General features: G+C 39.4%; 1 protein-coding gene across 1 annotated transcript; it reads left to right on the forward strand.

Moving 5' to 3' along the window:
* Positions 1-209: 209 nt before the first annotated feature.
* On the forward strand, positions 210-1,331 carry LOC147902818 (uncharacterized). The gene has a single exon (XM_087373949.1). The coding sequence runs from the start codon at positions 210-212 to the stop codon at positions 1,329-1,331; it is 1,122 nt and encodes a 373-aa protein (XP_087230075.1).
* The last annotated feature ends 18,357 nt before the right edge of the window (positions 1,332-19,688 follow it).

The following is a 19,688-nucleotide window of genomic DNA, read 5'->3' on the forward strand; positions in this document are numbered from 1 at the left end:
TATATACCTCCCCCCTCCTTTCCCTTTGCATCATCAACGACACGCTGCATGCATGTAACGCAGCGTTCACCACACATGATTCCATCCTTCAGAACCCCCTCACCCTTCCCTCCATGCATGAATGACATGCCACCCGTTGCGCGCAGTGCAGTTTCGGATTCCTGCACTCTTACGCCCATATCCCTCCTCGCACTGGCCTGATACGAATCATGGAAGAGGAAAAACCAGCACCTAATTTTGTTCTACGGTTGGTCGACAGCAGAAGTATTGTGCAGACAGAAGCGCCTCCTGCTCACGTATCCGGCCCCGAACAGGCAGATACTGCACGCTTTCGTCCAGCAACTTCGCTCCCCAAACCACCTAATGAGCACTTTCTCCCGTCACAGCAACATATCCCGCAACCCACCATCTCCATGGGCCTCACCCCTGCCCTCAGCCCACTCTCAGATTTAACATCGGTGCCCACATCTTCAGCAACGGTCGACGATAATAGTGTCCATGCAAACGCATTGATTAACTCTTGCGTAGAATCGAGCGGTAGGACCGCCAACAGAAAGCGTAGCAGAAGCGCACCTTGGACGGTTCCTGAAATGCTAACGTTGATTGATGCCAAAAGGACGGAGCGACAACGTTCCCTCTCGTACAAAACTCGAGGGATGAAGCTCCCCGGTGCTGAGAAGTGGAAGATGGTCGCCCGGCACTTGGAATCAAGAGACATGGAAAGAAGTGGCAGTCAATGTCAGGATAAATGGGAGAACATGATGAAGGATTACAAAGCCGTGAGGGATTGGCAATGCAGCGGAGGGGGAGACAGGAACTATTTCAAAGACATGACAAACAAGGAGCGTAAGGAGGCAAGGCTTCCCCCACAGATGGACGAGATCATCTTCTACAGCCTGCATACAATTCAGAATGAAAAAGAGGAGCAAAGACAAAGAGTTCAGTCCCACAAGGGCAAAGATTTGAAGCAGACAATGTTGGAACTTTTATCATCGACAGCGCATGAATCTCAAGGTGTGATCAGCTGCAACAAGGCCAGCAGTCTACCAACTGGAAACAATAACACAGAACGAGACCGCTCGCACTTCCATCACGTCCATATCGTCCAGCCGCCTACTGCCTCCAAACCCTCAGAACTGGTGAACACGTTGATCAATCCTACAAAAGAAGACTGCACGCACCTGGTCGATTGTTTCACAGAGGAGCTGGGCAAAACCAACAGACTTCCCCAAGAGATAGACGTGCAGCATCGATCCAAAGAGACTGCAACTCTAGTACAAGTGCTTGTGGCGCTGGCTGACGCTGTCAAAACCGTTGCTCAGAAGCTCTAATTAACAAGCAAATTGTCCAACGCAACACCTATTAACCAAAAATTGTGCAGTCTCAAACAAGGGATCACCTCGTGAATAACGTTGGCCGATTTCCGTTTTGCTGCCCATGTGACGGTACGGTCTCATAGATGTTTGCTTCAATTCTATATTAATTACTGTGGTCTAACGCATCTTCTACGGTCGGCTGAAACAAGCCGGCTTTCATATTCTTCTGGGCTATCTCAAAAAAAATTTAGTTGGTCGGTACATCAATAGCAACTAGGCACTCACTTTTTTAGTGAAAGGCAACTAAGAGCACTCACATTGTACCTTCTGCATCGGAATCCCATCTTTGCGTATCGTATCGTCTAATTTGATCGTCTGCGAACGACTACGTTATTTGCAGCAGAGCTCAATTTGGCGCCGCGTGTTGCGAGTTTTTACTTCTGACATTAATTTTTCATTTGGTAGTACAATGCTATGTTCTTCCGGATAGAACGCAATCCTACTTTCTTTCGAATACCAAAATACGAGCAGCCGGGTTTGTTATAATCCCAAATAGGAATGTTGCTTGCAATTCTTTAGTTTCATCACTAGCTAGGGACAGCTCAATTGGTGCAATGCTATCCTTTCTACAGGGTATCCAACATTTTGGCAATCCAAGTGTGAATTATGAGGAGAGAGGAAACCCACAATGAATAATATTCTTGCTCATTTGGCAATCTGGTTTTCGTTGACATTAGCCTACCGTCACCGTGGTTGTTCCAAAATTACAACCTTTGCAAAGATCCCAGTCTTCAGTGGCGGGCAGGGACCAGCTAGTGGTGGGGCATGGACATTATCCGTCAGAGTCGGCCAGAACGTATGTCTTATAACGGGCGAGTCCGTAAGCATGGGCAAAATGGAATCTATGGCTACATGAGTTTTTTTTTTGGCCCTGCAAGGGTCCTAAGGGATGTCTTGGTTAGTGAGTTGCTATCAGTTTGACCATGCAATTTGTGGTTAGTATGAGGTTTAAGTGTGGGTTAGTAGTACTTTAAGGGCTTCTAATGTGTTTAGGGTTTAAGGTTTTTGTTGCTTGTGGAGAACCTAAATGTTCTTGTCTTTTGTTTGTCCTCTTGTGGGGATCCTAGATGCTTTAGGTATCTCTTTCTAAAGATGGAGGCTCTCTTTGTGTCTTGTATGACACGACCTTTATCTTACTCTTACCAAAATAGGCACGTCCCCACTTTTATTTAATGGTCCATCCATCACACACACACATACATACCTCTTTCACCTCTTTTCTCTACTCTCTTTCACTCATCTACCTTTCCCCATATTCCTTCACCCTCACTTGCTTTTCACATTTCCTTTCCTTCCAATTTACACCTATCGTTTTCTTTTACAACCAAGTTATTGGAAATATTTATCAAGCTACTTTACACTTAGACTTATAATGGAGTTATAATGACACCCAAAAGGCAGGGCCTTAGTGGGATCCCCACCTTGTTTTTGTAAGACGCTGTGTGGATAAAAAATGTAAATATCTTTTTCACTTGATGGATAGGTGCATAGCTATGTACATAGCTAGTTGATGGAGGGAATGAGCTATGGATACTCTCATAAAAACTCTACACAGATGTACAGATGGTAGATACTTCTATAGGGACATCTGGGAGATGATGGAAAGTAGTGGGGGGGCATCAGGCACTCCTAAGTAATTGGTGAGGGATGACATGTCTCTCATGGTTATCCTGTGTTATGTTATCTTGTCATGAGTGGTTCCCGACTTGTAAGTAATGTGAGCATTCATATCCTAGTTTGAGGGCTTCAGTTATATGTGGCAATCAAGCACTGAAGGTAGAGGAGTAAAAAGCATGGATAATGTGGCTTCTTTTAAAGTAAGATAATCCGTGCATGCAATAGTAGGCTACGTGATAGCGGGTTGAATCTTCTGGAGGATGAAGTGGCAAAGTACGTGGAGAAGGCGGCTGGAAGATCATCTTGGAAGAGAGGGGAAGGGGGTGATGTGTAAGGAGGGATGAGCTCTGTGAGCAACAGAGAGACTGTGGGAGCACTTTGCTAGCATCCGGCAACAAGAGTTCCTTGTTGAGAGCTGAAGGAGTTTGGAAGAGGAGCCGTTGCCTCACAGGAGTCTAGGGATTTTGTGTTTGCTATGCTAAAGGAGAGGACGACTATGGAGTATGGGAGGACCGCAGACGAGGAGGAGATGGAGGGAGAATGAACAAGGAGAGGAGCTGTTCGGAGCTGTGGAAGAGGGAGGGCATGTCAGAAATCGAGATAATGGAGAACCTAGTCGACTTGTTCTCAGAAGTTTTCTAAGCTGATTCATGGCGACAAGTAGCGGCTGAACATCTTCAACTGTAACCTCCAAGAAGAGCGACTGTTTAAGAAGGGAAACCTCGTTGTTTGGAAGCTGTACCAAGAAAGGCTTGCATGATTTCAGACTATCTGTGGCTTCTGAAAATAGTTGCTTGGAGAGCAGATTCCGAGTAGAGGTTGTTGAATTTGCTGAATCGAGGCTGTGGGCAGTGAGTTCTAATCAGTTGATGCATTTCCATCACGGGAAGTTGCTGTTTTTTGCTAGCCCTGGGTGTCAGAAGAGGTAAGCAATCGTGAATTTGCTAAAATCAAGTGTCGGAAGCAAGAGGGAAGCAAGGCAATCAAATTTTTATTCATAAATGGAGCTAGGACAGTTAGGAAAGAAGGGCGACCTGATTTATGGGAGGAAGTGCTGCCGATTTTGCATGCTGAAGGAGCTAGAAGCTAGGCGATTTCAAAAAGGTGGTTCCTGGTCAGTAGAACTTGTAGACAGAGGTGAAGAGAGTGAGGTCGATTTCAGATTTGGTTGTTTTCTTGCTGCCCGAAGTTTGTACTAGCTGGAATTCACTGCCTTGGTAAAAAGGAATGCATAAACATTTGTTATTTGGCTGATATTCATCAGAAGAAGTGGGTTGCTGCTGTGTTTCGTGAAGAGGGAGGCAGTAGGAGTGTGACAGACCCTAGGAACTCGCTGAAAAATACAAAAATCAGACCTGTTTTGGTGTGAGGAGGTTGTTGGCAACAGGAAGAGGTGATTTATGCATGTTTTGTGGATAAAATAAGAGGGAAAGAAAGGACAACTGAGGGCTGTAAAAATCTATAGCAAAGAAATTCAGCCCATTGCATATAGAAGCAGAGAAATTGTGTGGTTTTCTCATGTTTCTTGTGATAGAGATTGATCCGAAAGTTCAGTTTATTAAGTTTAATTGGAGTTTTCATTATGAAGTGATGCTGGATTGTAGAGATGCTGTTATATGGCATATAGTGTTGCATGTGGAAGAGGAAGAGTGGGTGGATGTGGACTTACCTAGTGATTGTGATCTACCAGATGAAATCTACTGGTTCAACTTGTATAATGAAGAAGAACTTGAATGAAAAAATAAAGGTTGTATAGTTTTTTGGGTATTTAAGTTTGAATCCGTGAATGTTGTTTGCTATAAAGGCATGAATTAGCTCTACTACTTTTTTGCATCCAACGCCCAACCCCACACTCAGGGCACAACCGCCCTAGACTGGTGGGCAAAGGGTCCACCTCATGCACACCACACACATGCACCCATTTGACCACTAAGCTAGGACACTAGGCACTGGCCTCCAAGATTTGAACCCATGACCTAAGGATTGAAGCCTGATGCCCAAGCCACTAGGCCAAAGCGTTGGAAGCTATGATGCATAGATTAATACTGCTAGACAAAGATTCTATTTTTGAGCTATTTTCATATTAGTTCAAAACTAGTTCATAGTACATACTTAAGAAAAGAGAGGCAAAACTAGTACATAGTATATAAGAAATGATGAAGGTTCTACTTTCATAAGACAAAACCTATCTTTCGAAAGCATAAATAGCTAAAATTTTCTAGTTTTAAAAAAATGAAAATTTAGAAAACCAGAAGGAGATCATCTACTCGTCTGCCTTCACTCATCTCTCAAAACAAGGCCACAACGTGACTAATAGAAAATGTTTTTTAAAAGATAATTGCGGGGAGATGGGCATAAGTTGTGAGCATTCTGCAAATTTACTTGCACTCTTTTTTTTAATAAAAGGGTTTCTAATAAAGGGTGTGTCACTACAGGTGGAAATTATCACCATTTTAGTGTCATCATTCCATGTGCTTACATGTTTAAATACTTATTTCACAACAAGACAAAGCACCTATAGACACACACACAAACGCATTTCCTTAACTAAAAAAAGACTTACGAGCATGTCTATTGTGTCTACAGACCCACATCTATATAACAGACAGACACACCTATAGACGTGCAAATAGACGCCCTGCTAGAAATTGAAAAAAATAGACAGATGCGTATATAGACGTGCAAATAGATGTCCTGCTAGAAATTTAGAAAAAATAGAGAGACGTGTATATAAACCGTTTATAGACACGCTTATAGACAATCTACATAATCTTTTTTTTAAATAAAAGCAAAATTTTGTGTGGTTGAACAGAATGCTGTGTATATTCTGTATGCTATGTAGTTACAAGAATCCCATTTCCACATTGTGCAATTCAATTCTTGTATAGCCAACCGCATTTTAATTAGCACGATTGCAAGCATGTCTATAGCCGACGATTACAATTCCGAATAAAACATTACACCTCCAAAACGTTTAGTTCACAAGGCATTCATTGATAGAACGTTGCACAAGGAAATTGAAAGCCAAAAAAATAAAAGGAGTGTATATTAATTCATAGCTCAAAACATGCTTGTATATTAGCATGAAGCCAAGCCAGTGGCTTCAAGTACAAAAAAGAGTAGCTAGCATTACTTCTACGATTAATCTAAGTTCTCCACGTCCTCACTCCCTTCTTCGCCCCCTTCTTCACCCCTTTCTTTGCTCCCTTCTTCCTCATCTTCTCCCTCCTGATTAGCCACAAGGTCTTATAAATGAGGAACATGTATCAATGTATGAAAAATCAAATCTTTACTTACAATATTGATATTATTTAATTACTTTCAAATACCTAGGGGGGCGCTCCAATAGCCCGGATATCCTGCTCCTTAGTAATCAACCCGTCATCATAGAAGTGCCTCCATGTATCTCCTCTGTGATGGTGGCGGTGGTAGGCTATCTCAATAGGAGTAGGTTACCTGGGAGGTAGCAAGCTAAGGATGTCCACTTCCGGACCACTTGCGGGTGAGTGTGACACCTCCTCGAGTGAAAATACAAAGGTTTTGCTTCGGTGTGAAATACCTCGATCGAGGTATCCTCTCCAATGAAATTTGCACACAAGGACAACCAAACCAAGCCAATACCTCGATCGAGGTCGTAGACTTACTTTCACCGAACCGAGCCTATACCTCGATCGAGGTATCATGGCAAGCCACCTATACCTCGATCGAGGTATCGTGGATAGATGACATCACTCGTGTCACATACCATGATCGACGTATCTGGCATCCGACATGGTAGATGACATACCTCGATCGAGGTAGCGTGGCAAGTCCAATAACCTCGACCGTGGTGTGCTGGACCGATGACTTGGCCGCATGTCAAATACCACGATCGAGGTATCTGGCATCCGACATGGCAGCTGACAAACCTCGATCGAGGTATCTAGGTAGCTGACATATACCTCGATCGAGGTATGTTGGCAGCTGACATACCTCGATCGAGGTATGCTGGACCGATGTGTATGTGGCATGTCAAATACCACGATCGAGGTATTTGGCATCCGACATCGCAGCTAAAATACCTCGATCGAGGTATCGTGGCATGTTTATACCTCGATCGAGGTATGATGGAGCACTGTATGTAGCATGTGAAATACCACGATCGAGGTATATGGCATCGTAAGTATTATGTTGGACCGATGATATATATTGCATGCCCAATACCTCGATCGAGATACGTGGCATCCTCATACCTCGATCGTGGTATTGAAACCCTAAATTTTCATATATAAAGAGAGAGACCCCCCTTATTCTTCATACCTCGATCGAGCTCCTTCTCATCGAAATCGATGGAATTGCGGGAGCGACGGACAAGGACTGACGGACAACGATGGAGCGACGGAGATGGACGGAGCGAGAGATTCCAGGTAAGGTTTTTTTAATGTAGCTTTTTTTTTTTGCAATAATTTATTTAAATTTTAGTTTATATGAATTGTAATTTAATTATAAAATATTTTGAAATTTAAAATGCGTTTTAAACTTTTTTAAAATTAAATTTTTAATTACGTAAGTGTTTATTTAAAATCTGAAAATGTATATATTTTATTTTTTAAGATTATCTTTTTAAAAAAAAGATTAAAGTAGTTTTTATGTTATTTTTTAAATTAGTCTTTTTTAATTTAAATAAAAAAATTTTTAAATTTTATTTTTAAAAATCATCTTTAAGAAAAAAAGAAAATAAGAGTTTAAGGTAGCTTTTATATTATTTAAGTTAGTGAAGTTTTTATTTAAATGTTAAAAATGCATAAATTTTGTCTTTTAAATTCATCTATTAAAAAAAAGAGAGATTAAAGTAGTTTTTATGTTAGCTTATTTTATTTAAATAAAAAAATGTTTAAATTTTATTTTTAAAAATCATCTTTAAGAAAAAAAGAAAATAAGAGTTTAAGGTAGCTTTTATATTATTTAAGTTAGTGAAGAATTTATTTAAATGTAAAAAACGCATAAATTTTATTTTTTAAATTCATCTATTTAAAAAAAAAGATATTAAAGTAGTTTTTATGTTAGCTTTTTTTATTTAAATAAAAAAACGTTTAAATTTTATTTTTAAAAATCATCTTTAAGAAAAAAAGAAAATAAGAGTTTAAGGTAGGTTTTATATTATTTAAATTAGTAAAGTTTTTATTTAAATGTAAAAAACGTATTTATCTTGTTTTTTAAAATCATCTATTAAAAACAAAGAGATAAAGTAGTTTTTATGTTATTTTTCAAATTAGTCCTTTTTTAATTTAAATAAAAAAATGTTTAAAATTTATTTTTAAAAATCATCTTTAAGAAAAAAAGAAAATTTAAGTTAGTGAAGTTTTTATTTAACTGTAAAAAACGTATATATTTTATTGTTTAAAATCATCTATTAAAAAAAAAGAGATAAAGTAGTTTTTATGTTATTTTTCAAATTAGTCATTTTTTTATTTAAATTAAAAAACATTTAAATTTTATTTTTAAAAATCATCTTTAAGAAAAAAAGAAAATAAGAGTTTGAGGTAGCTTTTATATTATTTAAGTTAGTGAAGTTTTTATTTAAATATCAAAAACTTATATATTTTGTTTATTGAAATTGAATCTATTAAAAAAAAAAGAGACTAGGGTAGTTTTATATTATTTTTCAAATTAGTGCTTTTTATACTTAAATAAAAAATGTTTAAATTTTATTTTTAAAAATCATCTTTAAGAAAAAAAGAAAAAAAGAGTTTAAGGTAGCTTTTATATTATTTAAGTTAGTGAAGTTTTTATTTAAATGTAAAAAACGTATATATTTTGTTTTTTAAAATCATCTATTGAAAAAAAGAGAGATTAAAGTAGTTTTTATGTTAGCTTTTAAATTACTGAAGTTTTGAATTAAATGTAAAAACATTTAAATTTTTTTTTTAGAAATCATCCATTAAAAAAAAGAGAATAAGAGTTTAAAGTAGCTTTTATATTATTTTTCAAGGAGTACATGACTAAGCGTAATCAATCAATCAAATAGGATGATTTGAACAACACATTCGCGTACATATCATTTTCAAATCATATGGTGCGAGAGGTTGATGCATGGAGAGGGTAGATCATGTGGCTAGCAATCCCTTTAGGTGGCACATGAAACTATAGAAATAGGAAACTAGGGAAGGTTGTAGATCTATGTATGGATATAGTTACATAGACAATTACAAAGACTTATGTGATTCCATGAAACCTTGTCATGAGTTTTTGCAAAAATTCAATCAAAATTGGCTAGCTAAAAGTTTTCATTACACAGGCAGATTATTAAGTCCCATTGAATAGAATATTAATTTTCATTACCCAAATAGAATATTAATTTCCATGTGTATTTTTGTGCATGTGCCAGTCGCCGCGCAGGTTCTGGCACCACTGTTCATATGCAGATAGCGATTTTGAGAGCTGAGATGAGGGCACTTCAGGATGCTAGGGCACCCCCTCACTTGGTTGCGAGCCTAGATTCAGTCATTGATGCTCTAGGGTCGATTAGACACAGTTGAGGATGTTTTGGATACCTTTCAAGCACAGGTTGAGGTAGAGATCGGTGGTCATGGCTTGGATTGGAGAGCCATTCGAGAGTTGTTTGAGCGTGAGTCACCGCACAAGTAGGCCTTAGAGGATATGTTTTGGGATGGTCACACTGAGGCAATGCGACCACGATCAGGGCAGCCCTTTTATATTTTACATTGTAGGCACCCCGTCATAGCAGTACACATTTATCCGAGATATCTCGCTGCGAATGGTGGTCGATTGCCTCACAACCGTTAGATAGCCAGGTCATTTGCCATGCAGCTATATGCCGAGTTTGTGCTTGGTCATCAGGTAGACTACCTTAGTACCTGTCCAGGATCAGGAGCGGAACATGGTAGGATGGGGCATTAGGAGCATTAGATTGCAAGTGTTCGGCATCGACGCGAGGCACCAGAGCTACACACTATCCCTACATCAGCATTGCGAGCTATTGGAGGATGGATTAGGGGGGATAAACTTCATTCAGTGGCCTCATCCTTGCACGACATGGTCTCTGCCCTATCGAGATCACTTTTGATTCCACCTCCCACATCTATGGAGCCTCCCACATCTACACCACCTCCCACATCTACACCGCCTCAGCATGAGTTGGAGACTCGAGACGCATGGATTGCAGAGTTGGAGGCATTTTTGGCCGAGTCTAGGGACGAGGTTAGTTATTCTAATTATTTTAGTTTATTTTTTTGTTGCATGTTTTGAACTGAAGTTTTTTTGTTAATTCTCACCATGTACGCGATATGTTTGCATTGCAAGCACATCTATTGCGTCAGGATATGGAGTCTCGTGTACGACTGTTGGTGGAGGTAGATTTGGAGGAGCAAAGGATTCGAACATGCATAGCCTACCATTGAGTGGAGCACTATATTTTACAGTTGAGACATATTAGTCGTGATCCATCTCGCCATAGGATCAACCCCAGTGTGGCCCTATACCCCGCTCCTCCTGTAGATGTGCCGACTAGGACACCCATAGATGCACCAGTCATAGCCAGGCTTCCTACTGCCACTTGCGTCCTTTGCCATGAGGATTTTGACACCGTAGGGTGGTTTGGACTAGGGTGCGGCCACATCGTGCGGCCACATCGCACATCTCCATTGCATGACCCGCCTCATGGTGGCACGATCAGTGTGCCCTGTATGCTTTGCTGACATTGATGTGGCCACATATAGAGGACTAGGCATGGATGATATGTATCCTTGTCATCGTCATGCCATTGATCCATTTGCCCACATGGTCTTGACAGAGCACTACAGGGAGGAGGCATAGAGAGCTTTGCTGCAGCAGGAGGGTGCTGATACGTCAGTGGTTGCAGCGTGTGTTCCACGACGCTTCTCATATGGTGATTTCATGCCAGGTGACGAGGCACGAGCAGAGGAGGCACGCCATATTGAGCGAGAGGCAGAGCTTTAGATATCATTGCAGCAGTGGGTGGAGCAGCAACTTGGGCGAGGCCGAGACCAGCATCTTCTACATTTAGAGACGATTACTCGTGTTGGATTTGAGGCACGAGTATTCGCTGATGCACGACTTTGGGAGCTAAGGCACGCATACATAGAGGAGGAGAGGGAGGAATAGATGGCCACGGTGGCTCGTGCAGCATGCCCTTCTCTTCATCAGGATGAGGCTGGCCCATCTCATGTAGGAGATGAGGTTGGCCCATCTGGCTTTGCCTGAGGGCACACAGTGGATGGTTGGGCAGCGGGTCATATAGGAGCCACGTCAGAGGATGACTAGAGGATCATATGTGGAGTTATCAGATTCTGATTCTGGATGATTGTTTAGGCTTCACACATATCTTGTTTAGGGATGCACTTCTGCACGATGATGATGATGATGTACACATTCATTTTGGTACTTTCATGATATTGTTCTTACTTTTATGATGTATGAGCATTTTGGTACTTTCATGATGTTCTTCTTACTTTGTTTATCTCAGAGCCGTGTGAAGTTTCATCCCCAACAAATAAGTCCACGTGCGTATTTGGTTAGTACGTGTGCCATTTTTCATACGTAGTCACTAGTAGGGATTGTAAAAATGTACGCATAATACCTTCCACATGGCACATACCAAATCAGTTGGAGACCAAATCTTGCATGGATGTATGTCTAGGGTAGCCTGAGAGCCGTGCAAAGTTTCCTCCCCAATAGATAAGTCCACGTGTGTATTTGATAAGTACGTGCGCCATTTTTCATGCACAGTCACTAGTAGGGATTGTAAAAATCTATGCATTATACCTTCCACGTGGCACATACCAAATCATTTGGAGACCAAATCTTGTGTGGATGTACGTCTAAGGTAGCCTAAGAGCCGTGCGAAGTTTCATCCCCAACAGATAAGTCCACATGCATATTTGGTTAGTACATGTGCCATTTTTCATACGTAGTCACTAGTAGGGATTGTAAAAATGTATGCATTATACCTTCCACGTGGCACATACCAAATCAGTTGGAAACCAAATCTTGTGTGGATGTATGTCTAGGGAGCCTAAGAGCCGTGCAGAGTTTCATCCCCAACAGATAAGTCCACATGCGTATTTGGTTAGTACGTGCGCCATTATATTTTGCGTAGTCACTAGTAGGGATTGTAAAAATGTACGCATTATACCTTCCACGTGGCACATACCAAATCAGTTAGAGCCCAAATCTTGCATGGATGTAGGTCTAGGGTAGCCTAAGAGCCGTGCGAAGTTTCATCCCCAACAGATAAGTCCACGTGCATATTTGGTTAGTACATGTGCCATTTTTCATACGTAGTCACTAGTAGGGATTGTAAAAATGTACGCATTATACCTTCCATGTGGCACATACCAAATCAGTTGGAGACCAAATCTTGCGTGGATGTACATCTAGGGTAGCCTAAGAGCCGTGCAGAGTTTCATCCTCAACAGATAAGTCCACGTGCATATTTGGTTAGTACGTGCGCCATTTTTCATGCGTAGTCACTAGTAGGAATGTAAAAATGTATGCTTCCTACCTTCCACGTGGCATGTACTAAATCAGTTGGAGACCAAATCTTGCATGGATCTAGGTCTAGGGTAGCGTAAGAGCTATGCGAAGTTTCATCCCCAACAGATTAGTCCACGTGAATATTTGGTTAGTACGTATGCCATTTTTCATGCGTAGTCACTAGTAGGGATTGTAAAAATGTACGCATTATACCTTCCACATGGCACATACCAAATTAGTTGGAGACCAAATCTTGCATGGATGTACATCTAGGGTAGCCGCGGGGTAGCCTAAGAGCCGTGCAATGATTCATCCCCAACAAATAAGTCCACGTGCGTATTTGGTTAGTACGTATGCCATTTTTCATGCGTAGTCACTAGTAAGGATTGTAAAAATGTATGCATTATACCTTCCACGTGGCACATACCAAATCAGTTGGAGACTAAATCTTGCGTGGATGTAGGTCTAGGGTAGCCTAAGAGCTGTGGAGAGTTTCATCCCCAATAGATAAGTCCATGTGCGTATTTGGTTAGTACGTGCACCATTTTTCATGCATAGTCACTAGTAGGGATTGTAAAAATGTATGCATTATACCTTCCACATGGCACATACCAAATCAGTTGGAGACCAAATCTCGCGTGGATGTACATCTAGGGTAGCCTAAGAGCCGTGCCAAGTTTCATCCCCAACAGATAAGTCCACATGCATATTTGGTTAGTACGTGCACCATTTTTCATGCGTAGTCACTAGTAGGGATTGTAAAAATGTATGCATTATACCTCCACCTGGTAGAGTTTCATCCCCAACAGATAAGTCCACAACCTATCATTACTTGTTGCTCGAGGGATTTTCAAGTCAATTCAATTGGGATTTTTGATGGTTGGGCATACACATGAGGATATTGATGCAATGTTTACAGGTTTTCAGAGAGGTTAAGAACTAGCCAAACATTGACATTTGCACATATCATGGATACTTTTAGACAATGTGAGGAGTCTTCTCCAATCATGCCATTTTTGGTAACGGAAGTCCCTGATTTCAAGAGCTATGTTGATGGATGCCTAAGCGATGGGAAAGATTCTTTAGTGGGACACTCAAAGCCTCTCCAAAGCTTTACAAGGCTTCATATGGCAATAAATATGACCAATAGCAGAGAGGGCTTTACAAAGTATTTTATAGCAATAAATGTGAGAAATAGCCTAGAAGGCTTTGAAAGGCTTAAATATTTATACAAATGTAAGAAAATTAGCCAATAAAGCTTTACAATGAAATAAAATGCCCACTCTAGTGATAAAGCTCCAATCTTCCTGATGACATGTAATCTGTCCATCCATTGATATCTGTGCACTGATACCCTACTGATGCAATCCACCCACTAAAAACTATTCCATTGATATCCACTTATGCAGCCCACTGATACTCATTAAATAGTGAATGGTCGGGTTTAATACAAGGCGCTTCATATGGCAATAAATGTGAAAAATAGCCTAGAAGGCTTTACAAGGTTTTTTATGACAATAAATGAGCTTTAATATTTGTACAAATGCAATAAAAATAACCAATAAAGATTTACAATGAAATAAAATGACCACTATAGTCATCAAGCTCCAATATGCCCCATGACATGTAATCTGTCCACTGATATCTACTATCTACTCATGCAATCTGCCCACTGATAAACTTCTTGGTAAATTTGAAGGGTCTTATTAAATAGCATGTTATGAGTGTGAAACCACATGTGAGTGAAGGGATTGACAACGATTAGGAACTATTAAGAAAAATTTGAGCATGGCTTCGATTGGCAACTTGGAGAATTGTCTCTCCTCTAAGGCAATCTAATCTATGCTAAACCAACCATCAAAGCGGAGAAAAGCAATAAATAATTTCTTTTTCTGTGTTCATTTAATGTACTGGGGTTTAAGAGGCTTAAATATGCAAAAGAAGGGGTTTTGATGTAGAGGCTAAACCTGCATGTGAGAGAAATGAAGGGCAAGTATCTAAAGAAAAGTTAACATTTTTCAATTTAAAAGATGAATATATATAAAAGTATTATCTCACCTTCAAAACAAACCATAAATTCACTCTTTTATAAATTTTTAAAAGTATAATATAAAACATGTAAATATACAAAACTTTCTCTCTTTCCTCTGAACTCTCTCTCTCTCTCTCTCTCTCTCTCGACTCCTAATTCTCTCTGTAGCCATTGTCAAGACACCTCATTCTCTCTCTTAATCTCTCTCTCTCTCTCAACTCTTATGTCTTTCCCTCTCTCTCCTCATCCCACTCATTCTCTTTCTCTCCCTCCCATGGCTGCTAGGATTTATCATTCTCTCTCTTTATCTCTCTCGACGAAATGAAGAGGAGGAAAGAGAGAGTAAATAAAGATGAGAGGAAACGGAGAGGAGAGGGGAGAGGAAATAAAAAGGAGAGGAAAGAGAGAGAGAGAGAGAGAGAAGAGAAAAAGAGAGGGAGAGGGGAGACGAAAGAGAGAGAGAGAGAGAGAGAGAGAGAGAGAGAGAGAATGAGAGGGAGAGAGGAGACGAGAGAGATAGAGAAGAGATGAAAATTTAGAGAGGGATAGAGAGAGTAAGAATGAAAGAGATAGAAAATCTTACCAATGAGGAGGAGAAAGGAGTGGGCAACGATCAAGGAGGGATAAAGGAGAGATGTTTTGATGGAGGGATGTGGGAGCTACGATCAATGAGGAATATTAGAGAAGAGATAGTGAAGGAGAATGTAAACGTGTGGAAACTTGCAAACAAAACTATCTATCTTGGTGTGTGATATGGTCGAAACTTAAACAAACAAAATCATAAACCTTGGTGTTTGAAAAGAGAAACATGTGGAAACTTGAATTTCAAATTTCTTGCCTTTTTTAAAATGATGAACCCTTGTGTTTGAAAAGACAAACATGTGGAAACTTGAGAATTGTGTGAAAAGACAACCTTGTGTTTGAAAAGACAAACATGTGGAAACTTGAAAAGTGTGAAAAGACAAACGTGTGCAAAAATGCAAACTTGTGGAAACTTGAATTTTGAATTTTTCTTTTTTTAAAAATTTAAAATGAGTTTCACTTTCATTTTCAATTTACTAGTTTAATTTCTCAATTAAAATTTTTGGAATATAGTAGAAAAAAATGCATTTTATGTTGGAATATAGAGAGTATAGATTCAAATTTATCACATTTTTGTAAATTTTAAAAGTAGTTTAACTTACATTCGTATATTATTAGTTTCATTTATTTCTTTTTAGGGAGAATTAATATATTCTTCTATGTAAATATTGAATTTTTTATTTTAAGTCTTATTTTCTTAATTTTATGTTTAAATTTTTATATTTTTTCATAAACTTTAAGGTAAATTAAATTTATTTATATTTCAAATTTTTTGATTCAAACTAATAAGAATTTACTTTGTCAAAATTTAGACTTCTTATGAATGTGAATTTTAAATTCTTATTAGTTTTAAGTTAAATTAATTTGAATTAAAAAAGGGTTTGGGGGTTTGGGTTTAAGGTTTGGAGATTGGGAGTTTAGGGTTTGGGAGTAGGGCTTAGGTGTTATGCAGGAGAAAATTCATCAATCCTTACTTCTCTTCTATAATTTAACTACATCGATGAGGATGAGATGAGCTTAGCTCTTGAATGGGTTGAATTTAGGATAGAGAGAGAAAATAGATATGCCTTCCAGTGAGAGGCTTATTGTAACTTTTGGTGTTTTTCAACACCTTTATAAATATTGTGAGAGTTTGCTACTTCCACTTGTAACTTTTGAAAGTGTTTCCTAAACACTATTTTAAATATTAAGAGGGTTTACAATTGCTTAATCTTTTTTTTTTTGGTAACTTATCTCAAGCTTATTGTAACTTTTACTTTTAGTGTTTGTCAACACCTTTATAAATATGGCGAGAGTTTCCTTAATACTATAACTTTTGAAGGTGTCTATTAACACCATTAAATATTAAGAGAGTTTACAACTATTGAATCTTTTTTTTTCGTGTAACTTATCTAGGCTGCGTTAAATTTTATAATTTTAGTTTCATCTCCTTTAAAAATATATTTAAAAATGCTTGTTTTTATGTTTTTATATGTGCTTTGAAGATTGGGTTTTTCTTGAATTTTATCTGAAAACTAGTCCAAAAGTATATGTAAAAATGAATTTGTACATTGACAAGTCCAAAATTAATGAAGTAAGCATGACGACTAGCATCTGGTACTGGTGCTCAGGGGGTTCAACTTTAAAAATTTTAGTGTACCACATGCATTCAAAAGGATGGGTATTTTAATCCCACTTTTGGGAAAATTTTCAAAGGTTTACAATAACAGGAGGGGGTTTTTTATTCAAATTTATTTAAAAATCCGTTAATCATATGTAAAGAGGGGTGGTTTTATTGGGGAAAAAAATCTAATTGAGGGTTTTTTTTAATACCCCTTGAATGTACGTGATACCTAAGATTTCTTAGTGGTGCACCCCCCGAGTACTGGTGGTACATCTCCATAAAACTGCAAGTGGCACATGATGATATGGCATTGATGATGAACCTCTTGCTTGTGAGGCATGCAAGGACAAGGCAGTCTCTCACAAAGCCACTTTGCACTTCTAGGGTATGGCCTCTTTGTCACTACTCACCCTCTCCACCTGAACACATCCAAAACCATCCCACAAAGCTAAGTCAAACCCCCCAAAAATCACAAATTCCCACAAACCCCCTAAACCCTAAACCCCTTGAACCCTTAAAACCCCCCTAAACCCCCAAAACCTCGCTGAACTCCCAAAATCTTCAAACACCCCCCAAACCCCCCCTAAACCCCTAAAACCTTAAACCCCCCATAAATCCCCAAAACCCCCTGGCCTCCCCAAACCCCCCAAATGCCAAAACCCTAAACCCCCTTGAGACCCCAAAACCCCAAGAATCTCCCAAGACCCCCTACACCCCCCAAAACCCTAACCCCCCTTGCAACCCCTTGAATCCCCAAAACCTCCCCAAACTCCCTAAACCTCATAAAACCCCCAAAACCCCAAAACCTAAAGCCCCTAGACCCCCTATTCTGGTAGTATGGGTGCCAATATATACCAACATCGATGCCAACTCTCGTACTGACTTTGTCTATTATTGTGTACTAACGCTCATACCATCGGATATGCTGATAATTTTGCAAAATCCCCCCCCTTTCCCACGATGCCATTTGCATTTTTTCTCCCTCCTTCCTCCTCGATTTCCATCCTCCCACCTCTCTACAAATCTCACTCCCCCTTCCTACCTCTCCATCCTCTCTATCAATATCCCGCTCTAGCTCCAAGAGTTTCAAGATCTCCTCTCTCTTTTTTCTCAAGGTAAGAAATTCTCTTATCTCCCTCTCTCTATTTCAAGTTCTTTTGCTTTTATTGTTGTTTCTCACCCTTTCCCTTACCTTTCCCTCCCCCTCTCCTCTACTCTCTCTCTATTTCCCTTATGTTTCCCTCCCCCTTTTCTCTACTTTCTCTCACAAGCATAAAAGGAAGGAACAAAGAAAGAAAAAAGAACCATGAAAGAGATGAGTAGGATTCAAGCTTTACCTCTTCTTTCCATCCTTTTCTTCAGTTTGTAGGCTTCTCCTCGTTTCCTCATCATTCCTTTGGTGTGTTGCTCCTTCAAACTCTTGGGAAGACTCACTAGTTTGTAGGCTTTTTCTTGTCTCCTCTTCATTCCTCTCATTTTTACTCTCCTTCCTTTCCTCGCTTTCTCTCCTCTCTTATTCTCTTTCTCTGCTCTCTTTGGGACATGCACAAATGCTTTAGAACCAAAATCCCTTAGATGGGAAATTATCAGCTTCTTACCAGAGTAAGCCTCATATGGAGTCTTGTTGTCCACGGCTTTTGTTTTTGTTCTGTTGAGGATGTTGACCATAGTAGGCTCTTGCGAGATTCTTCCTGCTCAACATGGCTAAACTTGTCCCAACGATGGTCATGTGTTTGCATTCAGCAACGCCTTTTTGCTGAGTCTTCTAATTCCATGCCTCTTGTAGTATTTGTTAAACTCCCTGGAAGTGAACTCTCCACCTCTATCGGTGCAGAAAGTTTTGACTTCGTCCCCTGATTCCTTTTCTAGCATCATGGCTCTCCATTGTCAAAACCTTGAGTAAGCTTGAGACTTCTAAGCCAGGTAGTTAACCCAAGTCATTTGGCTGAAATAATCAATGAATAAAAGAGAATACCTAAAACCTTCGAATGAGTTGGTTGACATTAGGATGCATATGTCGAAGTACACCAACTGTAGCGGTTTGTTGGTCCGTGTAGAGGCCTCATTTGGAAAAAAATTCATGTGTTGCTTGCCCTCCAAGCAAGCTTTGTTGACATGATCAATGCATGAACTATCGATGGAAGTCCATCCACCATTTTGGACTTCTCTCTTTCCCTCCCTTTTCCTATCATTTCCCCTCTTTCTCTTCTCTCCTTTATTTCCTCTCTTTTCCCCTCTTTCTCTTCTCTCCTCTCTTTTCCTCTCTTTCTCTTCTTTCTTTCTTCTCTCTCTCCTCTCTTTCTCTCCTCTCTTTTCCCTCTCTTTACCTCTCTTTTCCCTCTCTTTCCCTCTCTTTTCCTCTCTTTTGTTCTCTTTCTCTCCTTTCTCTCCTCTCTTTCCTCTCTTTTCTTCTCTTTTTCTCCTCTCCTTTCTCTCTTTCTCTCCTCTTGTTTCCTCTTTTTTCTTCTCCTTCTCTCCTTTATTTCCTCTCTTTCTCTCCTCGCTTTCCCTCTCTTTTTTTCTTTTTTATCTCCTTTGTTTTCTCTGTTTTCTCTCTTTCTATCCTCTCCATCTTTTCGTGTTTTTGCATTTCCTCTTTTTCGTATTTTTTCTTTTTTTCTTTTTTGCTTTTCCGTCTTTTCGTTTTTTTTCTTTTTTGATTTTTCGGCTTTCCGCATCTCCACTTTTTCGCATTTTTGCATTTTCGCTTTTTCATCTTTCTGCAGTTTTGCTTTTTCCTATTCCGTGTTTTTGGCTTTTCTCTTCTCTACATTTGTCTTTTTGAATGTAATATTTATTTATTCATTTTGTTTTTCTTCTGCACCTAAGTATTTATTGTTTTTTCTACTTCTTATTCTACTCGAGGGGTTTCACCTCCAAAAAATTTAGTATACCACATTCATTCAAAAGGAGGGGTATTTTAATTCCACTTTTGGAAAAAATTTAACAGGATCACAATAATAGAAGGGGCTCTTTAATTCAA

The sequence above is a fragment of the Dipteris shenzhenensis genome, chromosome 4 (assembly GCF_047967505.1).
Source record: "Dipteris shenzhenensis isolate YYH24624 ecotype China chromosome 4, Dip_SZ_1.0, whole genome shotgun sequence".
Classification (NCBI taxonomy): Eukaryota; Viridiplantae; Streptophyta; class Polypodiopsida; order Gleicheniales; family Dipteridaceae; genus Dipteris; species Dipteris shenzhenensis.